Raw genomic sequence first — 23,936 nt, 5'->3', positions numbered from 1 at the left:
GGCCATAGAGGCTGGAGCGCTCGCTGGGCCAGGTGAAGACAGGGCCATAGAGGCTGGAGCGCTCGCTGGGCCAGGTGAAGACAGGGCCATAGAGGCTGGAGCGCTCGCTGGGCCAGGTGAAGACAGGGCCATAGAGGCTGGAGCGCTCGCTGGGCCAGGTGAAGACAGGGCCATAGAGGCTGGAGCGCCTGCTGGGCCAGGTGAAGACAGGGCCATAGAGGCTGGAGCGCTCGCTGGGCCAGGTGAAGACAGGGCCATAGAGGCTGGAGCGCCTGCTGGGCCAGGTGAAGACAGGGCCATAGAGGCTGGGAGACGCTGTCAGGACAGGGCGACACGCTGAACAAAAGCCCTGTGTTTCCTGAGTCAGGCCACACTCTGCCTCAACCCACCAATCACAGCAGGGCTACCGATGTCGCCTAGCAACCGGAGAACTCCATTCTGACAACTGCAATTCTTCTGGGTCTTTGCTCTTAACCAGTGTACCTACCTACCGCTGTGTGTGTGTGTGTGTGTGTGTGTGTGTGTGTGTGTGTGTGTGTGTGTGTGTGTGTGTGTGTGTGTGTGTGTGTGTGTGTGTGTGTGTGTGTGTGTGTGTGTGTGTGTGTGTGTGTGTGTGTGTGTGTGTGTGTGTGTGTGAGTGAGAGAGTGAGTGAGAGAGAGAGAGAGGCCGAGAGGTAACTCACCTTCATTGGTGTCTGGTTTTGAGTTCTTAATGAAGGCTGAAAACTTGGCAAAGATGTCCATACCAGCTGTGTTTGACTCAGGATGCCTGGCTGCAAGCTTAGCAAACCTGCACACAATCACACAAAGACACACACAGATATTATCATATTATTATCCCTGCTCTAAACCCTCATTCAAACTCCTCTTCAGACAGACAGACAGATACAGTATTTATATAGCACCTTTCAAAAGCAGACGTCACAAAGTGCTTTAAAGAGGAAAAAGCATAAAACATACATACAAACAAAACAATATGTAAAAAATATCTTGCACAAAGGCATGTCTAAACGGATGGGTCTTGAGCCGTATAGGTAAGACACCTGTCTTGCACGCTCGCAGTGTGTCTCTAAGCCGTCACAGCGTGCTCCTGACAGCGTGTGCTTGTAGTACGGATGGGGCAATTGAAACGGTTGCCGTGGAGATGAGAAAGCACTCACTTGGGTGGACAGAGCACGTCCTCGAGGAACTCCTCGATCTTGTTGACGTCCGTCTTGACCTCGCCGTTGAAGGTGATGAAGGGCGGGTGTGTGCCTGGGGCCAGGTTCTGGAGGTCTGCCGGCTTCCTAAGCAACACGACACAGAGAGGGGACAACAGAGACATGGGCAAACAGAAACCAGCCAGGAACCATTTGACAGATTTGTCCATGTGTTAGAAGATTTAGAGCCTTTTGGCTGTAAAGATGATTTTAATCCCCGTGTATAAACAAGTGATCAAGGGGGGGGATGGGGGGGGGGGCTATGTAGACTAATTTTCCTAGGTCAGGCTGTGGCAGCCTGCTGCACCATAAGCCACTTTCCTGGAGCATCCAGGCCTTCTCCCTCTCTAACAGCCAGAGATGGACTGTCTTTTGTCATCTCTCTGCGGCTCTCCAGCCAACACATTCTGTAGCAGATGTCTGTGGAAAGCAGATATGATGAACAACAAGCACACAGATGAGCATGTGTTGAATGATTAAGTACCAATGCCACAGAGTTGCGCAATCCACAGAAACCTGACACTGAAATCCCTCACCTATAAATCAGCATAACACACTTTCATGTAAGCCTAGCGGGCCGTGCCAATCCTCTTTGATCAAGTACAACTCATCACAACAGTGCAACAGATCATGTGACGCTGCACACGGTGGATTGGGGACGAGGCGTTCAAGGGCACTGAAAAAAACAGGAAATGATTTCAACTCTGTGGCATGTGAATGGGAAGTGGCACCCTCGCCCTGTGGCAGCGCTAAGGAGCAGGCACACTCGCCCTGTGGCAGCGCTAAGGAGCAGGCACACTCGCCCTGTGGCAGCGCTAAGGAGCAGGCACACTCGCCCTGTGGCAGCGCTAAGGAGCAGGCACACTCGCCCTGTGGCAGCGCTAAGGAGCAGGCACACTCGCCCTGTGGCAGCGCTAAGGAGCAGGCACCACCCTCGCCCTGTGGCAGCGCTAAGGAGCAGGCACACTCGCCCTGTGGCAGCGCTAAGGAGCAGGCACACTCGCCCTGTGGCAGCGCTAAGGAGCAGGCACACTCGCCCTGTGGCAGCGCTAAGGAGCAGGCACACTCGCCCTGTGGCAGCGCTAAGGAGCAGGCACACTCGCCCTGTGGCAGCGCTAAGGAGCAGGCACACTCGCCCTGTGGCAGCGCTAAGGAGCAGGCACACTCGCCCTGTGGCAGCGCTAAGGAGCAGGCACACTCGCCCTGTGGCAGCGCTAAGGAGCAGGCACACTCGCCCTGTGGCAGCGCTAAGGAGCAGGCACACTCGCCCTATGGCAGCGCCAAGGAGCAGGCACACTCGCCCTGTGGCAGCGCTAAGGAGCAGGCACACTCGCCCTGTGGCAGCGCTAAGGAGCAGGCACCACCCTTGCCCTGTGGCAGCGCTAAGGAGCAGGCACCACCCTTGCCCTGTGGCAGCGCTAAGGAGCAGGCACCACCCTCGCCCTGTGGCAGCGCTAAGGAGCAGGCACCACACTCGTCCTGTGGCAGCGCTAAGGAGCAGGCACCACACTCGCCCTGTGGCAGCGCTAAGGAGCAGGCACCACCCTCGCCCTGTGGCAGCGCTAAGGAGCAGGCACCACACTCGCCCTGTGGCAGCGCTAAGGAGCAGGCACCACACTCGCCCTGTGGCAGCGCTAAGGAGCAGGCACCACACTCGCCCTGTGGCAGCGCTAAGGAGCAGGCACCACACTCGCCCTGTGGCAGCGCTAAGGAGCAGGCACACTCGCCCTGTGGCAGCGCTAAGGAGCAGGCACCACACTCGCCCTGTGGCAGCGCTAAGGAGCAGGCACCACACTCGCCCTGTGGCAGCGCTAAGGAGCAGGCACCACACTCGCCCTGTGGCAGCGCTAAGGAGCAGGCACACTCGCCCTGTGGCAGCGCTAAGGAGCAGGCACCACACTCGCCCTGTGGCAGCACTAAGGAGCAGGCACACTCGCCCTGTGGCAGCGCTAAGGAGCAGGCACAGAGATGACCGGGCGGGCTTTCATCACCGCAAACCTATTGATGGCCCAGAGGAAATGGACGGAGTAACATTTCCACCTACAGCAGAAGTGACATTCACATCCCTCTAAACCTACAGCAGTGACATTCACATCCCTCTAAACCTACAGCAGTGACATTCACATCCCTCTAAACCTACAGCAGTGACATTCACATCCCTCTAAACCTAAAGCAGTGACATTCACATCCCTCTAAACCTACAGCGGTGACATTCACATCCCTCTAAACCTACAGCAGTGACATTCACATCCCTCTAAACCTACAGCAGTGACATTCACATCCCTCTAAACCTACAGCAGTGACATTCACATCCCTCTAAACCTACAGCAGTGACATTCACATCCCTCTAAACCTACAGCAGAAGTGACATTCACATCCCTCTAAACCTACAGAAGTGACATTCACATCCCTCTAAACCTAAAGCAGTGACATTCACATCCCTCTAAACCTACAAAGGTGACATTCACATCCCTCTAAACCTACAGCGGTGACATTCACATCCCTCTAAACCTACAGCAGTGACATTCACATCCCTCTAAACCTACAGCGGTGACATTCACATCCCTCTAAACCTACAGCAGTGACATTCACATCCCTCTAAACCTACAGCGGTGACATTCACATCCCTCTAAACCTACAGCGGTGACATTCACATCCCTCTAAACCTACAGCGGTGACATTCACATCCCTCTAAACCTACAGCGGTGACATTCACATCCCTCTAAACGGCCAATAAAGAACACTGAATTCAATTCCTATGTCACCTGCAATAAAGGAGCCATACAAATAAGGCAAAGGCATACACTCCATCTTATGCAATACACATTGTTTTTTGTTGTTGACTCAAGATTCCATACAAGATGGAAGAAGTGAAGCCTGTGTCAGTGTGGAAGCAGAGCAGCAAGCGGTCACAGCAGCTGAACAAAGGCTTGTTTCAAAAGCCAGGAGTAAACAGACACTGCCTTTTACACTACAGCACCTCGGCCAGCTCCGTTTTGTCTTACACGCCCTCTGCCAGAGGAGTCAAGGGCAAATACATGCAAACATAGCCAAACCTGTCCTATGCACAGAAATCCACAAGACAAAAACAAAAACTCATTGCTTTTGTCCAGTCTATAACAAAACAGTACAGTATGTATGGAACACATCGTTGTTGTTGTTGTTGTTGTGTTTAGTTAGGTAGCAGCGGTTGGCACATCCCAGGGGAGGAGATGTGTGGGGATGAACCAAGTCTCCAGATGGACCAACCATGCTTTGGAACCAAACATCTGAGATCCTTCACAGTCTCTGAGTCAAACACACACGATGAGGAGACCGTCCGACCGCGTCTGAAAATAATCAGCCGCTTGCCCGTCTGTGGAAAAACAATCAGGGAGTATTTAGATGAATCACACAGACAGACATAAGACAGAGCGGCTGTACTGGGGTGCAGAAAGCATGTTCTCCACAGCTGAGGGGAGGGTAGAGGATCCTCCTTTCTGATCCTGTTTTTTGAGTCGTGGTGAAAAATAACATGTTACCCACCAAAAGCGAGGCAGGAAGCGAGCAGAGTGAAGAACCCTAAATAGCCTGGCTCTCTCCGGATTCGCCGTGTTTATTTTCCCCCCAATTTTCTCCAGCCTGGGAAAGGGTCATGGGAAAACCAAATGAGCAGTCGGGAGGCAGCGAGCGTGTTAGAGGTGGGGCAGGATCAAAGCGTTTGGTCTTTGCGGAAACACCCAGAAAAGCTGTGGGAGGCGATGAGAGGAGGATCGTAGGAGAGTAGGCAGGAGGAGAGGAGAGGAGGATCGTAGGAGAGTAGACAGGAGAAGAGGAGGATCGTAGGAGAGTAGGCAGGAGGAGAGGAGAGGAGGATCGTAGGAGAGTAGACAGGAGAAGAGGAGGATCGTAGGAGAGTAGGCAGGAGGAGAGGAGATGAGAGGAGGATCGTAGGAGAGTAGGCAGGAGAAGAGGAGATGAGAGGAGGATCGTAGGAGAGTAGGCAGGAGGAGAGGAGATGAGAGGAGGATCGTAGGAGAGTAGGCAGGAGGAGAGGAGGATCGTAGGAGAGTAGGAAGGAGGAGAGGAGATGAGAGGAGGATCGTAGGAGAGTAGGCAGGAGGAGAGGAGGATCGTAGGAGAGTAGGCAGGAGGAGAGGAGAGGAGGATTGTAGGAGAGTAGGCAGGAGGAGAGGAGATGAGAGGAGGATCGTAGGAGAGTAGGCAGGAGGAGATGAGAGGAGGATCGTAGGAGAGTAGGCAGGAGGAGAGGAGATGAGAGGAGGATCGTAGGAGAGTAGGCAGGAGGAAAGGAGATGAGAGGAGGATCGTAGGAGAGTAGGCAGGAGGAGAGGAGATGAGAGGAGGATCGTAGGAGAGTAGACAGGAGGAGAGGAGGATCGTAGGAGAGTAGGCAGGAGGAGAGGAGATGAGAGGAGGATCGTAGGAGAGTAGGCAGGAGGAGAGGAGGATCGTAGGAGAGTAGGCAGGAGGAGAGGAGATGAGAGGAGGATCGTAGGAGAGTAGGCAGGAGGAGAGGAGGATCGTAGCAGAGTAGGCAGGAGGAGAGGAGATGAGAGGAGGATCGTAGGAGAGTAGGCAGGAGGAGAGGAGGATCGTAGGAGAGTAGGCAGGAGGAGAGGAGAGGAGGATCGTAGGAGAGTAGGCAGGAGGAGAGGAGATGAGAGGAGGATCGTAGGAGAGTAGGCAGGAGGAGAGGAGGATCGTAGGAGAGTAGGCAGGAGGAGATGAGAGGAGGATCGTAGGAGAGTAGGCAGGAGGAGAGGAGATGAGAGGAGGATCGTAGGAGAGTAGGCAGGAGGAGAGGAGATGAGGATCGTAGGAGAGTAGGCAGGAGGAGAGGAGATGAGAGGAGGATCGTAGGAGTAGGAAGGAGGAGGAAGCAGAGGATGAGGAGTGGGAGAGGGAGGGACCGAGGCTAGCCGGCCTTTCTGACTCACCTCTTGAGATCCACTGTGGTGACGTTGAAGACCACTCCCTTCAGCCACAGGATCATGAAGAGTCTCTGCGAGAAGGGGCAGTTCCCGATGCTCTCGCCATCACTTCCCGCCTAAGATAAGACAAGACAGAGAGAAAGGAGTCAGATTAGGTTAAATATAAATAGTTCCTTATCTCAAACTGACTGAGTACACAAAATATGCCATATCTTTCCATCTCAGGGAAGGACCACAAAGACATAAAGGTCAGGATGGAATGGGTACGCAGATGACATTATTGCAAGCAGAAAAGTAGGAGATGGCAGACAAAGAGCTGGATGTAAAAGGTGGAGCTGGATCTGAAACGGGACTTGAGCAGCCATGGCTATCGGGGCCACGGTTCAGCCTTCAAATGGAAAATGTCCCCCTGCTCTGATACTGATAGCATCTCTGTTGCACAACCTTTATGGCCTGGGCCATTTCATTGCACTCACTGAGAGAGGGCCTATTTTAGACAATGACTCTTTCACACACTTTACAGCCTGGCCTGTGAGGACTACTCTTTGAGAAAAAGTAGAGCGCCGGCCCCCTTGTCTCACATGCTTCAGCACACTTCCCCAGCCATTAATCTGCAACACTAATGTCCCGGTGTAAGAGGAACCTTCTGAAGTGATGAAGAAGAGGACAGAGGAACCTTCTGAAGTGATGAAGAAGAGGACAGAGGAACCTTCTGAAGTGATGAAGAAGAGGACAGAGGAACCTTCTGAAGTGATGAAGAAGAGGACAGAGGAACCTTCTGAAGTGATGAAGAAGAGGACAGAGGAACCTTCTGAAGTGATGAAGAAGAGGACAGAGGAACCTTCTGAAGTGATGAAGAAGAGGACAGAGGAACCTTCTGAAGTGATGAAGAAGAGGACAGAGGAACCTTCTGAAGTGATGAAGAAGAGGACAGAGGAACCTTCTGAAGTGATGAAGAAGAGGACAGAGGAACCTTCTGAAGTGATGAAGAAGAGGACAGAGGAACCTTCTGAAGTGATGAAGAAGAGGATAGCTTCTTGTTCGCCGCTCCCACTCCCAATTTGCTAGACTGATTTTGCACAGGTACAAGACTGAGGAACAGGATACATGCAGGTAGTGTGATATGTTTTCTAAATGAATGGGGAATGCTCATCTATCAGCAAGAGACCAAAGAGAGCATTGGGCAGGGCTACCAAGCATTACAACAACAAATGTAGGGTATAAAGTGAACAAATGAAATGACGCATTACATTACAATCTGAAAGAACTGAGAAGAATGCGACTGATAACACATTGGATCATAAAAACCTCTCTCGATGTCTCTCTCACGCAGAGAGACATCGCCAGAGAGGGAGACTATGGGAGGCTGCTACAAAATGTCAGGAGATATCTCCAGTCTTCACCACCATCATCCATCTCTCTGTCATGCACACTCCCCTTCTTTTTACCACGTGCGCCAGGACACGCTGGTCAACAGACGGGTTTTTCGGGCGAGTCAGTCACTCAGTCATTCACTCACTCAGTCATGTCACGCAAAGGACACATATTTCGGGGCGCTTGGTGAGATCACCTGTCGTTTCACGACCAGGTGGTGTTTCAATCGTGCTGCTTAAATGTTCACCCCCGCCCACTTGCAGCGCTGCCTGCCTGAACTACCACACACACACACACACACACACACACACACACACACACACACACACACACACACACACACACACACACACACACACACACACACACACACACACACACACACACACACACACACACACACACACACCTGAGCGAGCGGACTGGAGCACTCGACTGGAGCTGAGGCATATGCAGCGCTGCCTGGCCGCCTGGCACAATGCAGCAGTGTGGAGAATGTCTATGCGAGAGAGATGAAGCAGTTGCACTGAAAATGCACGGATGCACTTTGTAGCAGCGATAACGATAACAAGATAATACAGCATATTTGTGTAGTGAGTGATAGCATAATATATCTTTGAGTATCTTTGAGTTGGTGCCTGTGCAACTCCAACTTAGCTGAGTACCGCTGTTGTTGTTCGGCAGTTACGTCACAAAGTAGTGGGGCAATAGTTTTTAATTCCATCTCTCAGTAGCACATTATAACAACACAGTGTCCACGTTATAGCGTCACTCTTTTTTAATCAAATGGCCATGGTTGTCAGTAGCGAAGCTGTTTTCTTGATCCAGTAGTGCTGTAACGTCCACAAAACATACATTTCTACTGGCATCTCTAAACGCTCAACGAGTTCTCCGTTTTCTCTCTGGAAGAAAACAAGGAACCGAATAAACTAGGATGAGTCATTAAGTCAGTGGACTTTCTCTCTTTGGAATAAAACAAGCAACCGAATAAACTAGGATGATACATTACACCAGCGGAGCACAGATGAACATGTTTGTGTGCGTCAGTATAAGAGCAGGGCTATTCAACTGGTGGATGAGTTAATCAAGAAAGATGCATTATAAATGGTTTTTCAGGAGATGTGTGATGTAGCTAGCTAGGTTCTAAACAATAAATATGGTTAAAATGTTTACAGTAGTTTCCTTTCTTGCTGCACTACAATGTTACAAAGCTGTGACATACAGTAGTTAAACACAAAAGATGCAATATTAATAGTTTTTCATGAGATACTCTGTATTAAATACTGTGCTGGGTTCTAAACAAGAAAGCATGTTTACAGTTGTTCTCCTTTCCTGATGCACTATAAATGTTTACAATGTTGTGAGTGTGGTGTAGGAGATGTAAGGAGGTAAGAGATGTTAGAATTGGTGACCAAATTATATTTCAAATGGCTGACGTGTTGTAGAATACTTAGATTTGTTTCACACTGGAATGACTGGAATGGCTCCCGGTTAGTTTAATAACGTTTCGATCACAGGGATCTTCATCAGAATAAAGCAGGAAGAGGGAGGAGCACTCATATACAACACAGAACTCAATCCAATTGATGGAGAGAAAACAAGGGGCAGGTGAAAACACTGATGCCAATCAAGAATCATTGTCATACAGACCAATATTACAAACATGAGTCTATATATATATATATATACAAGTACAGAGTGCAAAGGCTTCACTGCAGAAAGCTGACCACAAACACAATTAAACAAATACATTCCCAAGAAAAGACCATTCAAATGTACACTAGAGTAGATCAGTGTAGAAAATGAATGGGGAGAAAAATAATAGATTTAACACGTAGTTTGTTTATAATTTATTTTATATATATATAAAGGATTAAAAGGCATGTTAATCTAGACCTCGGATATACAGCAGGCGAGCCTAGGAATAGAGATGCCTAGTTATATACATGTGGCTTCTTCCTCCTTTTATACCCCTCACCCTCAAGCCAATGAAACCATTATATGTAAATCTTTGCTTTGCTGTGGTTTTGCTGCAGGTTGAGGTGCCGGCTGTGGAGGTATGCCATTCAGGCCGGCCAAATAAAGAATGCTCAGCATTCATCTGCACACAAGGACGAGCATGGAGGTCATTCAAGTATTGCAGGAATGGAATGCATCTCTCCAGTCAGCCCATTACTGCAGCAAGGCCTCTGTGAAAAGGCAGTCTCTTTTCTATTTGTCTGCCTCTCGTCACTCACTCCTCAGCCTCCATTCACTGCACTTCTCGCCTCGGCATCAGCCCTTCTTTTCACATGTTTTGGGCCCCTGTAGAGGCGATATGTACAACACTCTTGTGTTTCTGTTGATTTTTGCACATATTTGCAGGGAATGCTGACCACAGTGCTTATGGAGCACCAGAAGTTTCCATACTAACACCAGATTCAAATCAGTCTCTCTAAAGCCCAAGGCACACCAATCAAACATTCTCCAACAAACACGGACAAACACCAACAGGCAGTTTTGTCTGAGGATGTTGGCAGTTGTTGGAGAATGTTTGATCGCATGGCACACCGATCAAACAAATTCAGCCAAACAGTTGACCAAACTTCAGCCAGTAGGTGGCGGTAATGCAACAATAAGGATGCCAACCGCCGTAAAGCGCCAAAGAAGAAGAAGATGACTTCAAACATTTTACCTCAAAATGGAGAGTGAAGAGGACATCTACGTTCATTTAGAGATACTCCTTGGAATATTGTGTTTCAGATTTGCAAAACCAAACAACAACAACAGCACCCAGCCCGGAAATTTCCAGTTAGTTTACTGCTACTGTACTGGGCATGCGCGAGCTCCGCTGCTATTGGATACGCGTCTGAAAACATGGCAAACTGAACAGACTTCGTCAAACACGGACAAACATAAGCCCCTTCTAAAGATGCAGTGAAATCCAGATTATAACCAGCTGCTAGCTGGTCGGCCTGCATGTTTAGAAACAATTAGCCGCCTTATGCGCACTCCCGCGAGTGCGGATCATTACCATCTGAGCCCCTAGTACAGGATCCGCATTATTGGAAAAACGGCTGTTGTTTAACACCGGCAGCTCATGTTCCGGATCATGTATGTCTGAGTGGGCGGGTGGTTAAATGGCACTTTACAAACCATTAATGTCCCAGTGATCATTATCTTCATGAATGGACGTAGCGTTAGTTACGTGGCTGGATTATTTGGAAGAGAGCCAAATTAGGTGAGTAAACAAGTAAAAGTTGAATTGTTTCTTTCTCCCCCATCTGCCAGTTTAAAAATGCAACAAGGAGATGATAGCCTACTACTTTTAGCCTACTGCATAGGCTAAAGTACCCGCTAACGTTCACGTAGCCTATTAATTAATCATTCGGGCAATTGCTTATATCAGCGAATTAAATGAGCAAACTCACGGTTTCCTCAAGTGCTGCAAACGGCTTGAATGGTTTCTTTTCCTCCCGACCTGTCTGTCTTGTAGGCTATGTAAAAATGCAAGAGTTGCATCAGCCTATATCGAGACATATAGCCTAACTTTTGAGGGGAGAAATACATTGAAAACTAGTCAGATGACTTGAATGCCACTTGTAAAATCATCCACAATGTAATGTTAGTGCGACGGTGCGACCACTATTTTGACTGGCGGCTTTTGGGCGATGTAACAAAGGCAAGCGCTCACTTTTTCTGGCACATTGCCACCCCACATTGTCGCCTGTATGCGTCGGAATGCATCTTCCATTAAAACGGCATGTTTTTTTAATTGAGTTTGGTTACGGATTTGCTAAAGCTGTTTCCACATCACATTTCTTTTTATGATACACCCTACCACACCCCCTCCCCCCGCCCACTCTACTCGCTATCGGCAGAGAGAATACGGACCATTTCCAGCTGTTTCTAAACAAAGACTCATGTCTAGAAAGGTAAAACCGGAAAATATCCTGCTCTGGCTAGCCGGACATGATCCAGACTTCATGTTTAGAAGAGGCTACGAATCTGACCAAACATCCCCGAAAGTCTCCAATCAAGGACAGACTAGAACAGACTGCTATGGCACACCAAACGAACATCAGCGTTTGTCTGTGTTGGTTGGAGAATGTTTGATTGGTGTGCCATGGGCTTAACTCTGCAACTATTTCACAAGAATATTCTTTCAATATCAGACAGGTCTGAAACATTCTCTACAGAGGGGACTTTGTTTGGAAGTGTTGAGTCTCTCCAGCAGATCCCTGCTGGTGTGGACAGGCCGGCTGCCATGGTCCTCTGTGTGACGCCCAGTGGGATGGCTCTGTTTGATCTGCCTGCTAGCTGCCATTGTACTGGGAGTGTCCTCTCCCCCCACCTGCCTCCCTCCCTCCCTCCCTCCCTCCCTGAATTCAATAGCTGAACAGCTTGGATTAGATCACTGCCTTTGTCCAGCAAGTGAATGTCCCCCTTTCACCTTACATGATTCACTCGCCGTGTCAGAGGAAAGGTTTGGCCGTGAAATCTTCATGATGGACAGAGGGTCTCGTGGCCATGGCTGAGCTGCATTATCTAGCATTATCTAGCATTATCTCATCCTGAGGGGGATTTCCCCCACAGCACCACACCTACACAGAGATCCATTCATGTTAGGTCGTTTTCACACCGCAACGTTTAGGTCGACTTAACTGAGTTTTAGGGCCAAACACGGCGCGACTGGGTCAGTGTGAACATGCCACTCGAACTCGTAGTCGACGTAATTCACTCGCTCTCGGTTCAGCTGGAGAGGGTGGTTTCGGAGCGGCTTGCGTCGCCCTAATCCTACCCTAAATACGGCGCGAGTGATGTGTGAACGCGCGCCGACTTCAGCTCGTTCTAATGCTGTATTTCTAATGTTAACGTCAATTCGGCGTTCACAAACATTGCATAAACAGTTATTGGCCAAATTACCACCAAGGGCATAGCAAGCCTATCGTTACAAACGTTAATGTTTACAACTTACCTGGCTGTTCGCCAATAATATATGCGTATGGTGAGGGCTTCACGGTTCAACAGAACAATCTGCGCCGTGTCCTGCTTTGTCTGGAGATTCGCATCCGCCGCCTCCATTACATGAAAACATTGTTTTCCAGATGCAGCCGTGCCTCGTTTTCAAATTCAACACTTTCCCGATATTGAAAGAGACAAACGATATGCAAAAAGCAGTACCAAGAGCAAACGGCGTTGTTCATTCTCCATTCTCCATCTAGAGACAAATATTGCAAACTAGCTTAGGATAAATGTCAGGATATATAACAAAGACTGTGAATGCTCTATGTTTATGTATCTGTCCCTATAGAAATAAACTTTTCAATCAATCGTTCAGTTCTGTTTACATCCCGGGCTTCCTTTCCGGGTGGAATTACGCTATACGCGTCTACTTCCGTCTGGTTGGCATGGATACATGACGCTCCACTCTGTAGAACGACGGCCTGGGCGCGGTGATAAAAAACACATGTGAAACGAAGCCGCTCTAGTTGAAAATTGAAACATTGTATACTTTTCACTGCTGCGGCAGCGCCTGGCTCGACCCAAATATGTGTGAAAACGACCTTAGTTATGGATCAAGGATGGCACTGGCAATGCAGCGCAGCAACTGTTCCCATGGCGATGGCCAGACACAGGTGACATGGACAGTGAAGCATGCAGTGTGTGGGGGAAATGACCAAATCACAGGTAAGCATCTGAAGAAACCTCTCTTTGGAGGGAGACTAATGCAAACTGCATGACACAATGTCATTTGTAAATCAAAGGGGGACCGTACCATTTGCTCTATTTCAACACATGTTTAAAGGAGGACTTACCTCCAAAACACTTTTTTTCAGCTTTTAACCAATATATATGACTTTGGGGGTGATGTGTGAAGAATTCTGGTCAGAATTTCCACATTTGACACCAAACTGTTGCCATTTTACCATTTGTATCATTTTTCAGCAGCATATCTGGCATAAGCGCCCTCTTAGGGTCAAAGACTGCTTTTTTTTTTTTCTCAAATGAATGGGATATTTGACACGTCATGACGTCATGGTGAACCAAAGACTATGGGATTTCAAGATAATTACTCCCCTACCCCCCCTGTACCCTTTCGGCTCCTCAGAACTCCAAGCCTATTTCTATTGAAGTTTGCTCTTAAAATACTGAACCAAACGTCGTCAAAGTTGGCACATGTCTTAATTATAGTTAGTTTCCCGCTGAATGTGTCATTACTTTATTGATATCTTACCTGGATAAGCTCGAATGATGATGGTTATATTATCAGTCCGAGTTGCAAGCACTTTCTCCAGCCCAGGCAGGCGAGAGTCGTACTGTTACATGGACGAGCCCCAAGCTCCGCGGGCGCGCGCAGCAGGCCAGCAGCAGCTGATATTTGCAGTCTGATATTTCCGCAAACAAATATGGTCGCAGTTTAGCGCACATGTAAAATATAACGCTATACTACGACGTGACAACGTGACAAAGCTTCTCTAAACACATCGGCTACTATCATTTCCCTGCATCCCTCCTACTGAGATTATATCGGTAATGATTTTGGACAGACTGAATGCGCGGAGGAGAAGGAGAGATCTGCAGCTCTGCCCTGAGTAGCCCTGAGAGACACTCGCCTCGCTCCGACTACTGTGCCCGTCTGTGAAAAGCGTCCTGTCCAGTCGCACCTTCGCAAACAGATGCGGGATTCCCTCAATCCTGTACCCAATCTCAGACTGTATTCTCTAAATCGCACACCAGCTATTTCTGTCCGTTTGTTTGTTGCTCCGTGAGGTTACAAGCGCCCCATGCATGCAACAGGCTGTTTCGCCAGCCGGGGTCTGGCAGGAGGGAGGAGGCGCAGGCAGCCTGCACTGCGCTGAGAGGAAAAAACTTTTGCACAACTTTTAACAACAATCACGAAAAGCCCCCAAACTAAAATGAAAAAGGGACTATATGGCAACTTGGACGAGGGAATGACGTAGAGAAATCTCGCATTGTGTTACCCCAGAACGGGGGGTTTGTCGTATTGTGCGGTGTGCTGCTGTAACGAGCCCATGCCACTTTGCTCTCGTAACGTAGTTCAACACACTGCCATAGAGTTACATGCAGAAAAATAATTAAATTTCTAGTTCGCCACTGAATTACCAAATTGATATAACTTTCAACCATTTTGAGCAAAGCTCTTTCCATACAGGCCACCAGCGTTGGCTAATTGTTGATATTTATACAGATATGGCCCCTCTCAAATAAATTATTTTTGAGGCAATAGGCAAACTGTAATGGCGTCGATTTCCGAAAAAAAATCTGGACTTCAACACAGCCAAAGAGTCCAGTATAGACAAGAGCATATGTCATTTCTTGGTTTTTTCCATAGGTATTTTCAAATCACTGTTCTAATACATATCTAGGGGGTAAGTCCTCCTTTAAGCTGAGCTCATCTACGCTCTGGGCCTTGAGTGGTCCAAAAGAAGGCCGCAGCAGCTGTGAAACACATTCATTCTCTCTTTTCTCCTCAGAAGCATGGCAGCACTCCTAGCCTCTGGAGCCTGCCGCAGAGCAGACTGCAGCCCTCTGCCAAAGACCCTGATAGCAGGGATCTGCTGCAGAGAGAGAGACAGACAGACAGAGAGAGAGACACACACACACAGAGAGAGAGAGAGAGAGACAGACAGAGAGACACACACACACACACACACACAGAGACAGAGAGACAGACAGAGAGAGAGAGACACACACACACACACACACACACACACACACACTGAGAGAGAGAGAGAGAACGACACACAGAGAAAGACACAGAGAGAGAGAGAGACACACAGAGAGACAGAGAGAAAGACACACACAGAGAGAGACAGACAGAGAGAGAGACAGACAGAGAGAGATGAGGAAATGGTGATGAAATAAGGGACCATGGTGCTAGCAGACACAGGAGAGCATGTGGTCAAAATAGATTCTTAATCCAGTTTATTTTTGAATGACCCACTGTAAAATAATGATGGGTGCAAGGTCCGGTCTAGAACGTGACTGAGTGTTGCAGCTGGCGCATTCTCATTAAAAAAAGACGCTGGAATAAAAAAGTTGCTTGTCACCATAAATAACACTCATTTGACAACTTATTTGAGAGAATCTAATAATTGTATCTATCACATCCACTATTTCTGTTGCTCTTTGAACCACTCGGGATATTTATCGACGAGATTTTTGCAAGCTGCACGTGATTCGCTCCGTTCGCCTGCAGCTGTCGTTTACAGACGGGCTACAGTATATGTTGTGTCTGACTGTCAGCAACGTAACGGGGGGAGGGGGCTGGGAGGATGACACCGGAAGAAGCACCCATATTTCACGTAAGGCATCATGAGAGGTGTGAGGAAGAGAAAGATAAGAGTGTTGAGAGATAAGGAAAAGAGAAGGTAGAGAAAAGGCCACACGCCACACCCTCATCAGCATGACAGTATTAGCAAGCTACACAGGCAGTGTGCCTCTCTCTCTCTTCTCCCTCCTCCGCCTCTGCCCCTCTCCACCCATCCTGGGCCCCTCGCTAGAGCCGGAGGGGGGAGGAGAAAAGGCGGGCATTTGGGGAGGAGGGAGAAACTATTCCAGAAATGTCCCGTTCCTCCCGCCGAGGAGGCTGCTTTGTTTAGTTTAAGTGGTGATGTTGGTGGAGCTGCATTTCCGCTGCCTGTGACACTGCAGTGAAACTGCTGCACATTTCAGGACCGCCCCGAGGCAGTCTGCTGTTAGACTCAGCCCCACACAGCAGTCTGCTGTTAGACTCAGCCCCACACAGCAGTCTGCTGTTAGACTCAGCCCCACACAGCAGTCTGCCGTTACAGACTCAGCCCCACACAGCAGTCTGCTGTTAGACTCAGCCCCACACAGCAGTCTGCCGTTACAGACTCAGTCCCACACAGCAGTCTGCCGTTACAGACTCAGTCCCACACAGCAGTCTGCCGTTACAGACTCAGCCCCACACAGCAGTCTGCCGTTACAGACTCAGTCCCACACAGCAGTCTGCCGTTACAGACTCAGCCCCACAGAGCAGTCTGCTGTTACAGACTCAGTCCCACACAGCAGTCTGCCGTTACAGACTCAGCCCCACACAGCAGTCTGCTGTTAGACTCAGCCCCACACAGCAGTCTGCTGTTAGACTCAGCCCCACACAGCAGTCTGCTGTTAGACTCAGCCCCACACAGCAGTCTGCCGTTACAGACTCAGCCCCACACAGCAGTCTGCTGTTAGACTCAGCCCCACACAGCAGTCTGCCGTTACAGACTCAGTCCCACACAGCAGTCTGCCATTACAGACTCAGTCCCACACAGCAGTCTGCTGTTACAGACTCAGCCCCACACAGCAGTCTGCTGTTACAGACTCAGTCCCACACAGCAGTCTGCTGTTACAGACTCAGTCCCACACAGCAGTCTGCTGTTAAGACTCAGTCCCACACAGCAGTCTGCTGTTACAGACTCAGTCCCACACAGCAGTCTGCCGTTACAGACTCAGCCCCACACAGCAGTCTGCTGTTACAGACTCAGTCCCACACAGCAGTCTGCCGTTACAGACTCAGCCCCACACAGCAGTCTGCTGTTACAGACTCAGTCCCACACAGCAGTCTGCTGTTAGACTCAGCCCCACACAGCAGTCTGCTGTTACAGACTCAGCCCCACACAGCAGTCTGCCGTTACAGACTCAGCCCCACACAGCAGTCTGCCGTTACAGACTCAGCCCCACACAGCAGTCTGCTGTTACAGACTCAGCCCCACACAGCAGTCTGCTGTTACAGACTCAGTCCCACACAGCAGTCTGCCGTTACAGACTCAGCCCCACACAGCAGTCTGCCGTTACAGACTCAGCCCCACACAGCAGTCTGCTGTTACAGACTCAGCCCCACACAGCAGTCTGCTGTTACAGACTCAGTCCCACACAGCAGTCTGCTGTTACAGACTCAGTCCCACACAGCAGTCTGCTGTTACAGACTCAGCCCCACACAGCAGTCTGCTGTTACAGACTCAGTCCCACACAGCAGTCTGCTGTTAAGACTCAGCCCCACACAGCAGTCTGCTGTTACAGACTCAGTCCCACACAGCAGTCTGCTGTTACAGACTCAGTCCCACACAGCAGTCTGCTGTTACAGACTCAGCCCCACACAGCAGTCTGCTGTTACAGACTCAGCCCCGCGGCACAGTCTGTCATTACAAAGTCATAAGTGATCTGCCACATCCACTGACAAGCCTCCCAAGAGATGTCGATGTCTGTTCTCTCAATGAGTGTGCAGTTGTGTGTATGTGTGTGTGTGTGTGTGTGTGTGTGCGTGCGTGCATGTGTGCGTCCATGTGTGCGTGTGGAGCAACCTTGGGCAATCAAATACACCAGGGGTGCCCAATAGGTAGCTTGTGATCTACCGGTAGATCTCAGGCCATCAATAAGTAGCTCACCAAAGAAATCCAAAATGTATTATTTAAATTTGTCATGCATAAACTAAATCCCACTCATGTATAGCTAACTCAGTATCTACAATATTGAACGTTATAACATTAAATAATGTTAAATAAATAATATAATACTATTAAAATGTGCTAAGTATGTACTTGGTGGGAGAAGGGCAAAAGAAGTTTTATTTTTTGTAAGTAGCTCTCATCCTCAAAGAATTTTGGCACCCCTGAACACATTCCGCTGAGAAAAAAAGAAACTTTCAAAGAAATTTACATAAGAGAGACAGCATAATACACCAAGTCATAAGAGAGACAGCATATACACCAAGTCACGCCAGCTAAAGAAACACAAAATGTGAAGAATAATTCTTTAAATGTATAAAGAAAATAACAGAAAATGGAAATGGGGATTCATGACAAAAAGATGACCTAAAACTAGAACTATACCTAAAGCCCAAGGTTCAACACACCCCTCCAAACAGCATCCTCTCCCACTTAACTAATGCCTTCCAGAGTGCCATTATTACAGTGGCACATTCAGAAAGAGCAGCTTCTGGAGAGCCCTCTGTACAGCAACAACACAGAGCTCTTTCTGTTTGTGGAGAGTTCTGCACGTCACCAGCTGAGGGGGGATGGTGAAAAAACACCCCAATAAAACACACAAGTGTCGGGTAAGAAATTATTTCGGGGCAGACCCTTATAAGGCAAGGCACATCAGTTGAGCAAGAACAGAAGTGTATGCACTTTTTCCAACAAATAAACCGCTGTATGACTTGAGTTACAGCAATTTCACAATACAAGCACTATTCACAGCAACGCATGGTGCTGCCCGCTGTGTAGTCCGTGTAGCTGTGTAGTCCGTGTAGCTGTGTAGTCCCTGTAGCTGTGTAGCCCGTGTCAGAAGTGACTCATATCTTGCTCACAGCGTCAGTGTCTTTCCTCAGCCATTCCACAGATATTCCACCCTGATGTGAAGCGGCTATAGAGAACCAAAGTCCCCTTCCAGGTTAGGCATACGCACCAAGATATTTCATCCGCTATTTATTTTCCCATAGACATTTCATAAAATGCTTGTAAAGATAGTTTTACTTGGTCAAACCAAGCGATTCAGCTATATTTAGAAACAGGAGAGACCATAGAACAACAACTTTTTTTAAGCTATGGTCCGAGTGAAATGTTCCATGGTCTCTCCTGATTCTAAATATAGCACTGTACTGCTTGGTTTGACCAAGTAAAACTATTTTTATAAGCATTTTATGAAATGTCTATGGGAAAATAAATGGCGGATGAAATCTCTTCGCGCGCATGCTGAAGCAGGGAGTGACGTCGACTTTGGCTCCCTATAATAACGCCTGAGGCATACTGTATGTTGCAACTTGCAACAGCTGAGCATTGCTAACAAACTCATAATATGCTTTATTTAGGCTGGATCATGATGGATGGAGCTGGAGTGGACAGATGCGTGTGTAATAACGTGGTGGAGTGGACAGATGCGTGTGTAATAACGTGGTGGAGTGGACAGATGCGTGTGTAATAACGTGGTGGAGTGGACAGATGCGTGTGTAATAACGTGGTGGAGTGGAGGGGGTGAGTCATTCTGCAGTCAGGGGATGTTATCTAGGCGTCAGTGTCCAGGACAGGCTGGACCCAAAACAGTACAATGGCACCTCAGTCAGCCACTCATCTCACGCGCGCCCAGAGCCACAGCCAGAGCCAGAGCCAGAGCCAGAGCCAGAGCCAGAGCCAGAGCCAGAGCCAGAGCCAGAGCCAGAGCCAGAGCCAGAGCCAGAGCCAGAGCCAGAGCCAGAGCCAGAGCCAGAGCCAGAGCCACACACACACACACACACACACACACACACACACACACACACACACACACACACACACACACACACACACACACACACACACCCACACACCTCTTGCAGCCTCTGATGTAATGATCAGCCGAACACATCTCAGGTAGCAGTGATGCGCAGGACGCTAGGCCGTGACTAATTAGCTTGAAGGTGATAGCATTCTGCACTTGCTGGAGGCTATGTGCACTTTAATAGGCACAAAGGTGTTGCCTTCGCAAGTCCGGTCCTAAAACATTTTATGACCCGGCACATAAAACACAAGAGCTATTCAGTTCTAACTTCCCCCCCCTTTCATTTGTCTTACTCAAGACTTTCTCTCTCTGCAAAGTTTACTGACATTTAAACCACAGATCTAACGGTTTTATACTATAATAAAGGGCCCTCGTCATTATATGATCAAATAGACTTTACTAGAATGGTGATGAGAGATCAAAGTTACACTAGCCAGCAGGCTGGCAGGATAGTGGACAGGGTTTGGGCTGGCCACAGTCCTCCCAGTCTCTGTTCGCGGGCTAATTTTAGCAGCATGCCTTCCCCTCCCCAACACACTTCATCTTCTAAATTGGGTGGGCTGCTGCTCAGCCACTTCAGGCCACACTTTGACCCAATAAGGAACTGTGGCTCTAACGAGCACCGCGGCTTTCTTCCTCTTGCTCCGCGGCACAGCAGGAATGTCCTCTGGGGAGGGGCAGTCATGGTAACGTCACCATGGTAACGCCTCTCTCTCTCTCCGTTTGCTGGATGAGCAGGCAGACTGGGCTGGCCCTGTGGCTAGACGGAGTTGGACCGAAACCGGCAAAGTTAGCTTTTCTAGCCTGAGTTAGGCTGAGTGGAATAATACTACACATGGCTCTTGCTCAGATCACGCCCACTTTCAAACTCAACCTTCATTTTTATGTCAACTACGTACGGACCCGTTTAGTTCTGTGGCTGCATCTGGCACAGTGACAGTGTGGACGTTGACAAAAATCTGTCCACAGGCATAAATACACACGGATTCACAAGGTGAAAACAATAGCAGCCAACGCTGTCGCGGCTGCTGTGATACACAAGGAATTGGCTTTCACTTGTCCCACTGACTGCATCATATCAGAGGTGGGTAACATTGGGCCCAATATAGACAGCAAAACAATTCATCTAACCTGGCTGCTGCCAAGTATCCACTCATAGGACACGCTGCGCTCTACTGGCCTGGGCCAAATATCTACTAGACAAAAGATGAGTTGGCTGAGGGACTCAGGCTGTGTGTGTGTGTGTGTGTGTGTGTGTGTGTGTGTGTGTGTGTGTGTGTGTGTGTGTGTGTGTGTGTGTGTGTGTGTGTGTGTCTCAAGGGCTGAGCCCCTGGCAGGGAGATGAGTGTATGGAGAAGTCCGAGCCTGCTGCCTGGAACATGGAAACTCATCACATCCTTGGTGTGGCTCTGACTCAGGCTGACGTCACTCAGTGGAAACCTGGAGCCTTCCAGTCAGACACAGGCCCACTGTGCGTCTAACCGCCGGCTACTGTGGAAAGTTGGAGACTTAGGCCTTGGCCACACTGATCCATGGTGTCTGTCCGTGTGCGTTCATTTCTCTGTTCACTTCCATTCATTTTCAATGCCAGCTGTCCGACTGTCCGTGGAGCAAATATATTCTTTCGAATAGATTACCAACCAGAGGTTGCATTAATGATAGACTTTCTCATTGTCTGTCATTTTGACTGTCATTTTGAATGAGACAGCCTTCAGATTTTTCTGTCATTGTTTAAAAAAACAGTAAAATAGAGAAACTATTCGGTTAATGTGACCACTGTTACCAAGTTACAACGTTTGGACAAAAGTATTTTCATTTGTAGAGGCACAGGGAGGAGAAGACGATACCGATCCAGTGCGATGGGGGAAAAAACTGGCTCTGTGGGAGATGAACGTGAACCAACAACCATCCTCGACTCGCTGCTGCATAGTGAGCTCTGCACCAGCACCGACTCTACACACAAGGTAGATGCAAAGAGTAACCGAACTAACAGAGTATAACTGAAGTTACTTCCTCGTTTGCACACTGCACACAGCATGCGCTGTACTGATGATACATTCGGTTATACTCAGTTTGGTTATTCTTTGTTTGTTCTCGGTGTGTGGTTGGATTTACTACAAAAATGACCGTTTCACATAACTTCGGATTATTAATTCATCGCGTGGTGAGTATACGAGTCACAACATGTACATGTGAGTGTTTCTGGCACTGTTGCAATGTGTATTTTGGGCGACTGAATAGGGATAGGCAGCTGTTCCATAGACTGCCATTGCAGCGCTAAGCTAAGTAGCAGTGAGGGCTCTACCAGTTTGTACTGCACGCAGATTGAAAATGAAGCCATGTACATTCTAGTTTTGATATCGGCAATATGGCAAAATGTGGGTGTATCCCACCTTTAAACTAAATGTCTCTTGTACTTGTCCTCTTGTAATTGTATGATCTAATCATGATTGGAGAGAACTCTGTATAAGCCCTCCGGGCTCCCCTTCTCTCCCAGCACCATCCACCCTTTTATGTATTTGTTCATTTTCTTTTTTTATGTACTAAATAAAATTAAATCTAATCTTTACAGGTGAAATTTTGATTTGAACTGCATTGTACCATGTAGCGATTCCAAGAGAAATCCGCCGTCTGTCTAGACAGCTGTGAAGCAGTCTTTGGCACCAACACAGTGCCAGCGTGCTTTTAGCATACTTGCTAGATCCACATGGCAGCAAAGCTGGCCTCATGGTTCTTTCTGAGCAGACAGCTGCTCCCTCTGGCCACACATGAGCCCACGCAGCTGGGGTGCTTTTCAGTAGCACTCTGGGCCTCCCTCTCTTTACATGATGCAAATAGGCCTAAACTTACACAGCATCAAAAGCAAACATGCAAAACACTCAAGCAGCAGCTCGCGCACAAGCATCCAAGAATAGCCAGAGTGTAGGCTGTTTGTCTATTGTATATGACAAATGATCACAAAAACTGACATATCTCCAGCATTGAAACATTTCATATGGAATGTCTGCTGTAGTTTAAAATAGTCAACATGTTGATATAAGATGCAGAATGTGCCTTTTCCCCAAATCATAAGATACATTCTGAGATCAGTTTAGCCATAATTGAGCAGTAGACATTGGTTTTCGTCTCAGTGGCGTGTTGTCTCAGTTGACCTAGTCAAACCTTACATCTACAGCCAGGGTTTAAATGACAGAGAAAGCCTGAATGGAGAGTTGGGTGAGGGTCACTTCTGGTTGAGTGATGAGGTGAGGATGAGCCAGGTAGTCTGCCATCCTATCCTCCATGTTCAGGTAGTAGGATACACTTTGGGTTATATACATAAGCGGGCTCCTCGTCACTCATTTGAGCATGTTGCCTCTTGGAGGAACGCAGCACGTGAAACATAAGCAGAGTGGATCGTGTTTTGACTGATTGAGTTACATGCGGCCGGCGGCCAGCAGAGTCCCTTCATTTCTGGGGTCACACACCTTCTCACAGTGAAGATGATGTAACAGAAGTAAAGGCACAGACAGAGGCTGCTGTCCAGATCTGGTTGGTTGTACTCGCTGCATCCTTTGTAGGCCTATTAGTTACAAAGTAACACCATTCCCTGGACTAGCACTCCTCTCAAGATCTTAGCGACAACCCCTCCAAAGTAATGCATGTTGTTCTAAGCCAGGGGCCAAACTACAGCCCGTGGGACAACTGTGGCCCGTTGCTTGTTTCTAAGTGGCCCGCCATGAATTTGAACACACACACACACACACACACACACACACACACAATAAATAAATAAATAAATAAATACATAAATAAATAAATGTGTGCAAAATTCTACTATACACTTAAAAACGGGGGTCGGGGTACTAAAGTATAATCGGTTTTCCCATTTTAAACCAAAAAGGAGAAAACTGGACCGTTTTTCGTTTTAAAACCAAAAATGAAAATGAGAAAATTGACCCGTTTTCTTTTCTTCCATTTTTGGTTTAAAGGGTAAAAATTGATATAGATAGATAGATAGATAGATAGATAGATAGATAGATAGATAGATAGATAGATAGATAGATAGATAGGATATGTAATACGTATATGATATACATATTATAAGCAAAACTATATTGTTTGAGACCCCATTAAACTGAACAGGCTTGCCCCTAACTGTGTCCTTTCCATTCGTTTGTCATTC

The 23,936-nt window shown here is 48.1% G+C and overlaps 1 protein-coding gene across 1 annotated transcript in view; it reads right to left on the bottom strand.

The window, feature by feature from the left end:
• LOC310773677 (chloride intracellular channel protein 4) overlaps positions 1–23,936 on the bottom strand; it is a 45,975-nt gene that overhangs the window by 5,080 nt on the left and 16,959 nt on the right. The window contains exons 2-4 of the mRNA XM_083633602.1: positions 6,140–6,249; positions 1,161–1,286; positions 684–790 (exon numbers count right to left, since the gene is read on the bottom strand). Of these exons, the coding sequence (XP_083489728.1) occupies positions 684–790; positions 1,161–1,286; positions 6,140–6,249 (343 nt within the window). The remainder of the gene's footprint in view (positions 1–683; positions 791–1,160; positions 1,287–6,139; positions 6,250–23,936) is intronic.

Source organism: Poromitra crassiceps (assembly GCF_964638095.1).
Source record: "Poromitra crassiceps genome assembly, chromosome: 3".
Taxonomy (NCBI): Eukaryota; Metazoa; Chordata; class Actinopteri; order Beryciformes; family Melamphaidae; genus Poromitra; species Poromitra crassiceps.
This window is presented reverse-complemented; position numbering and strand designations above follow the sequence as displayed.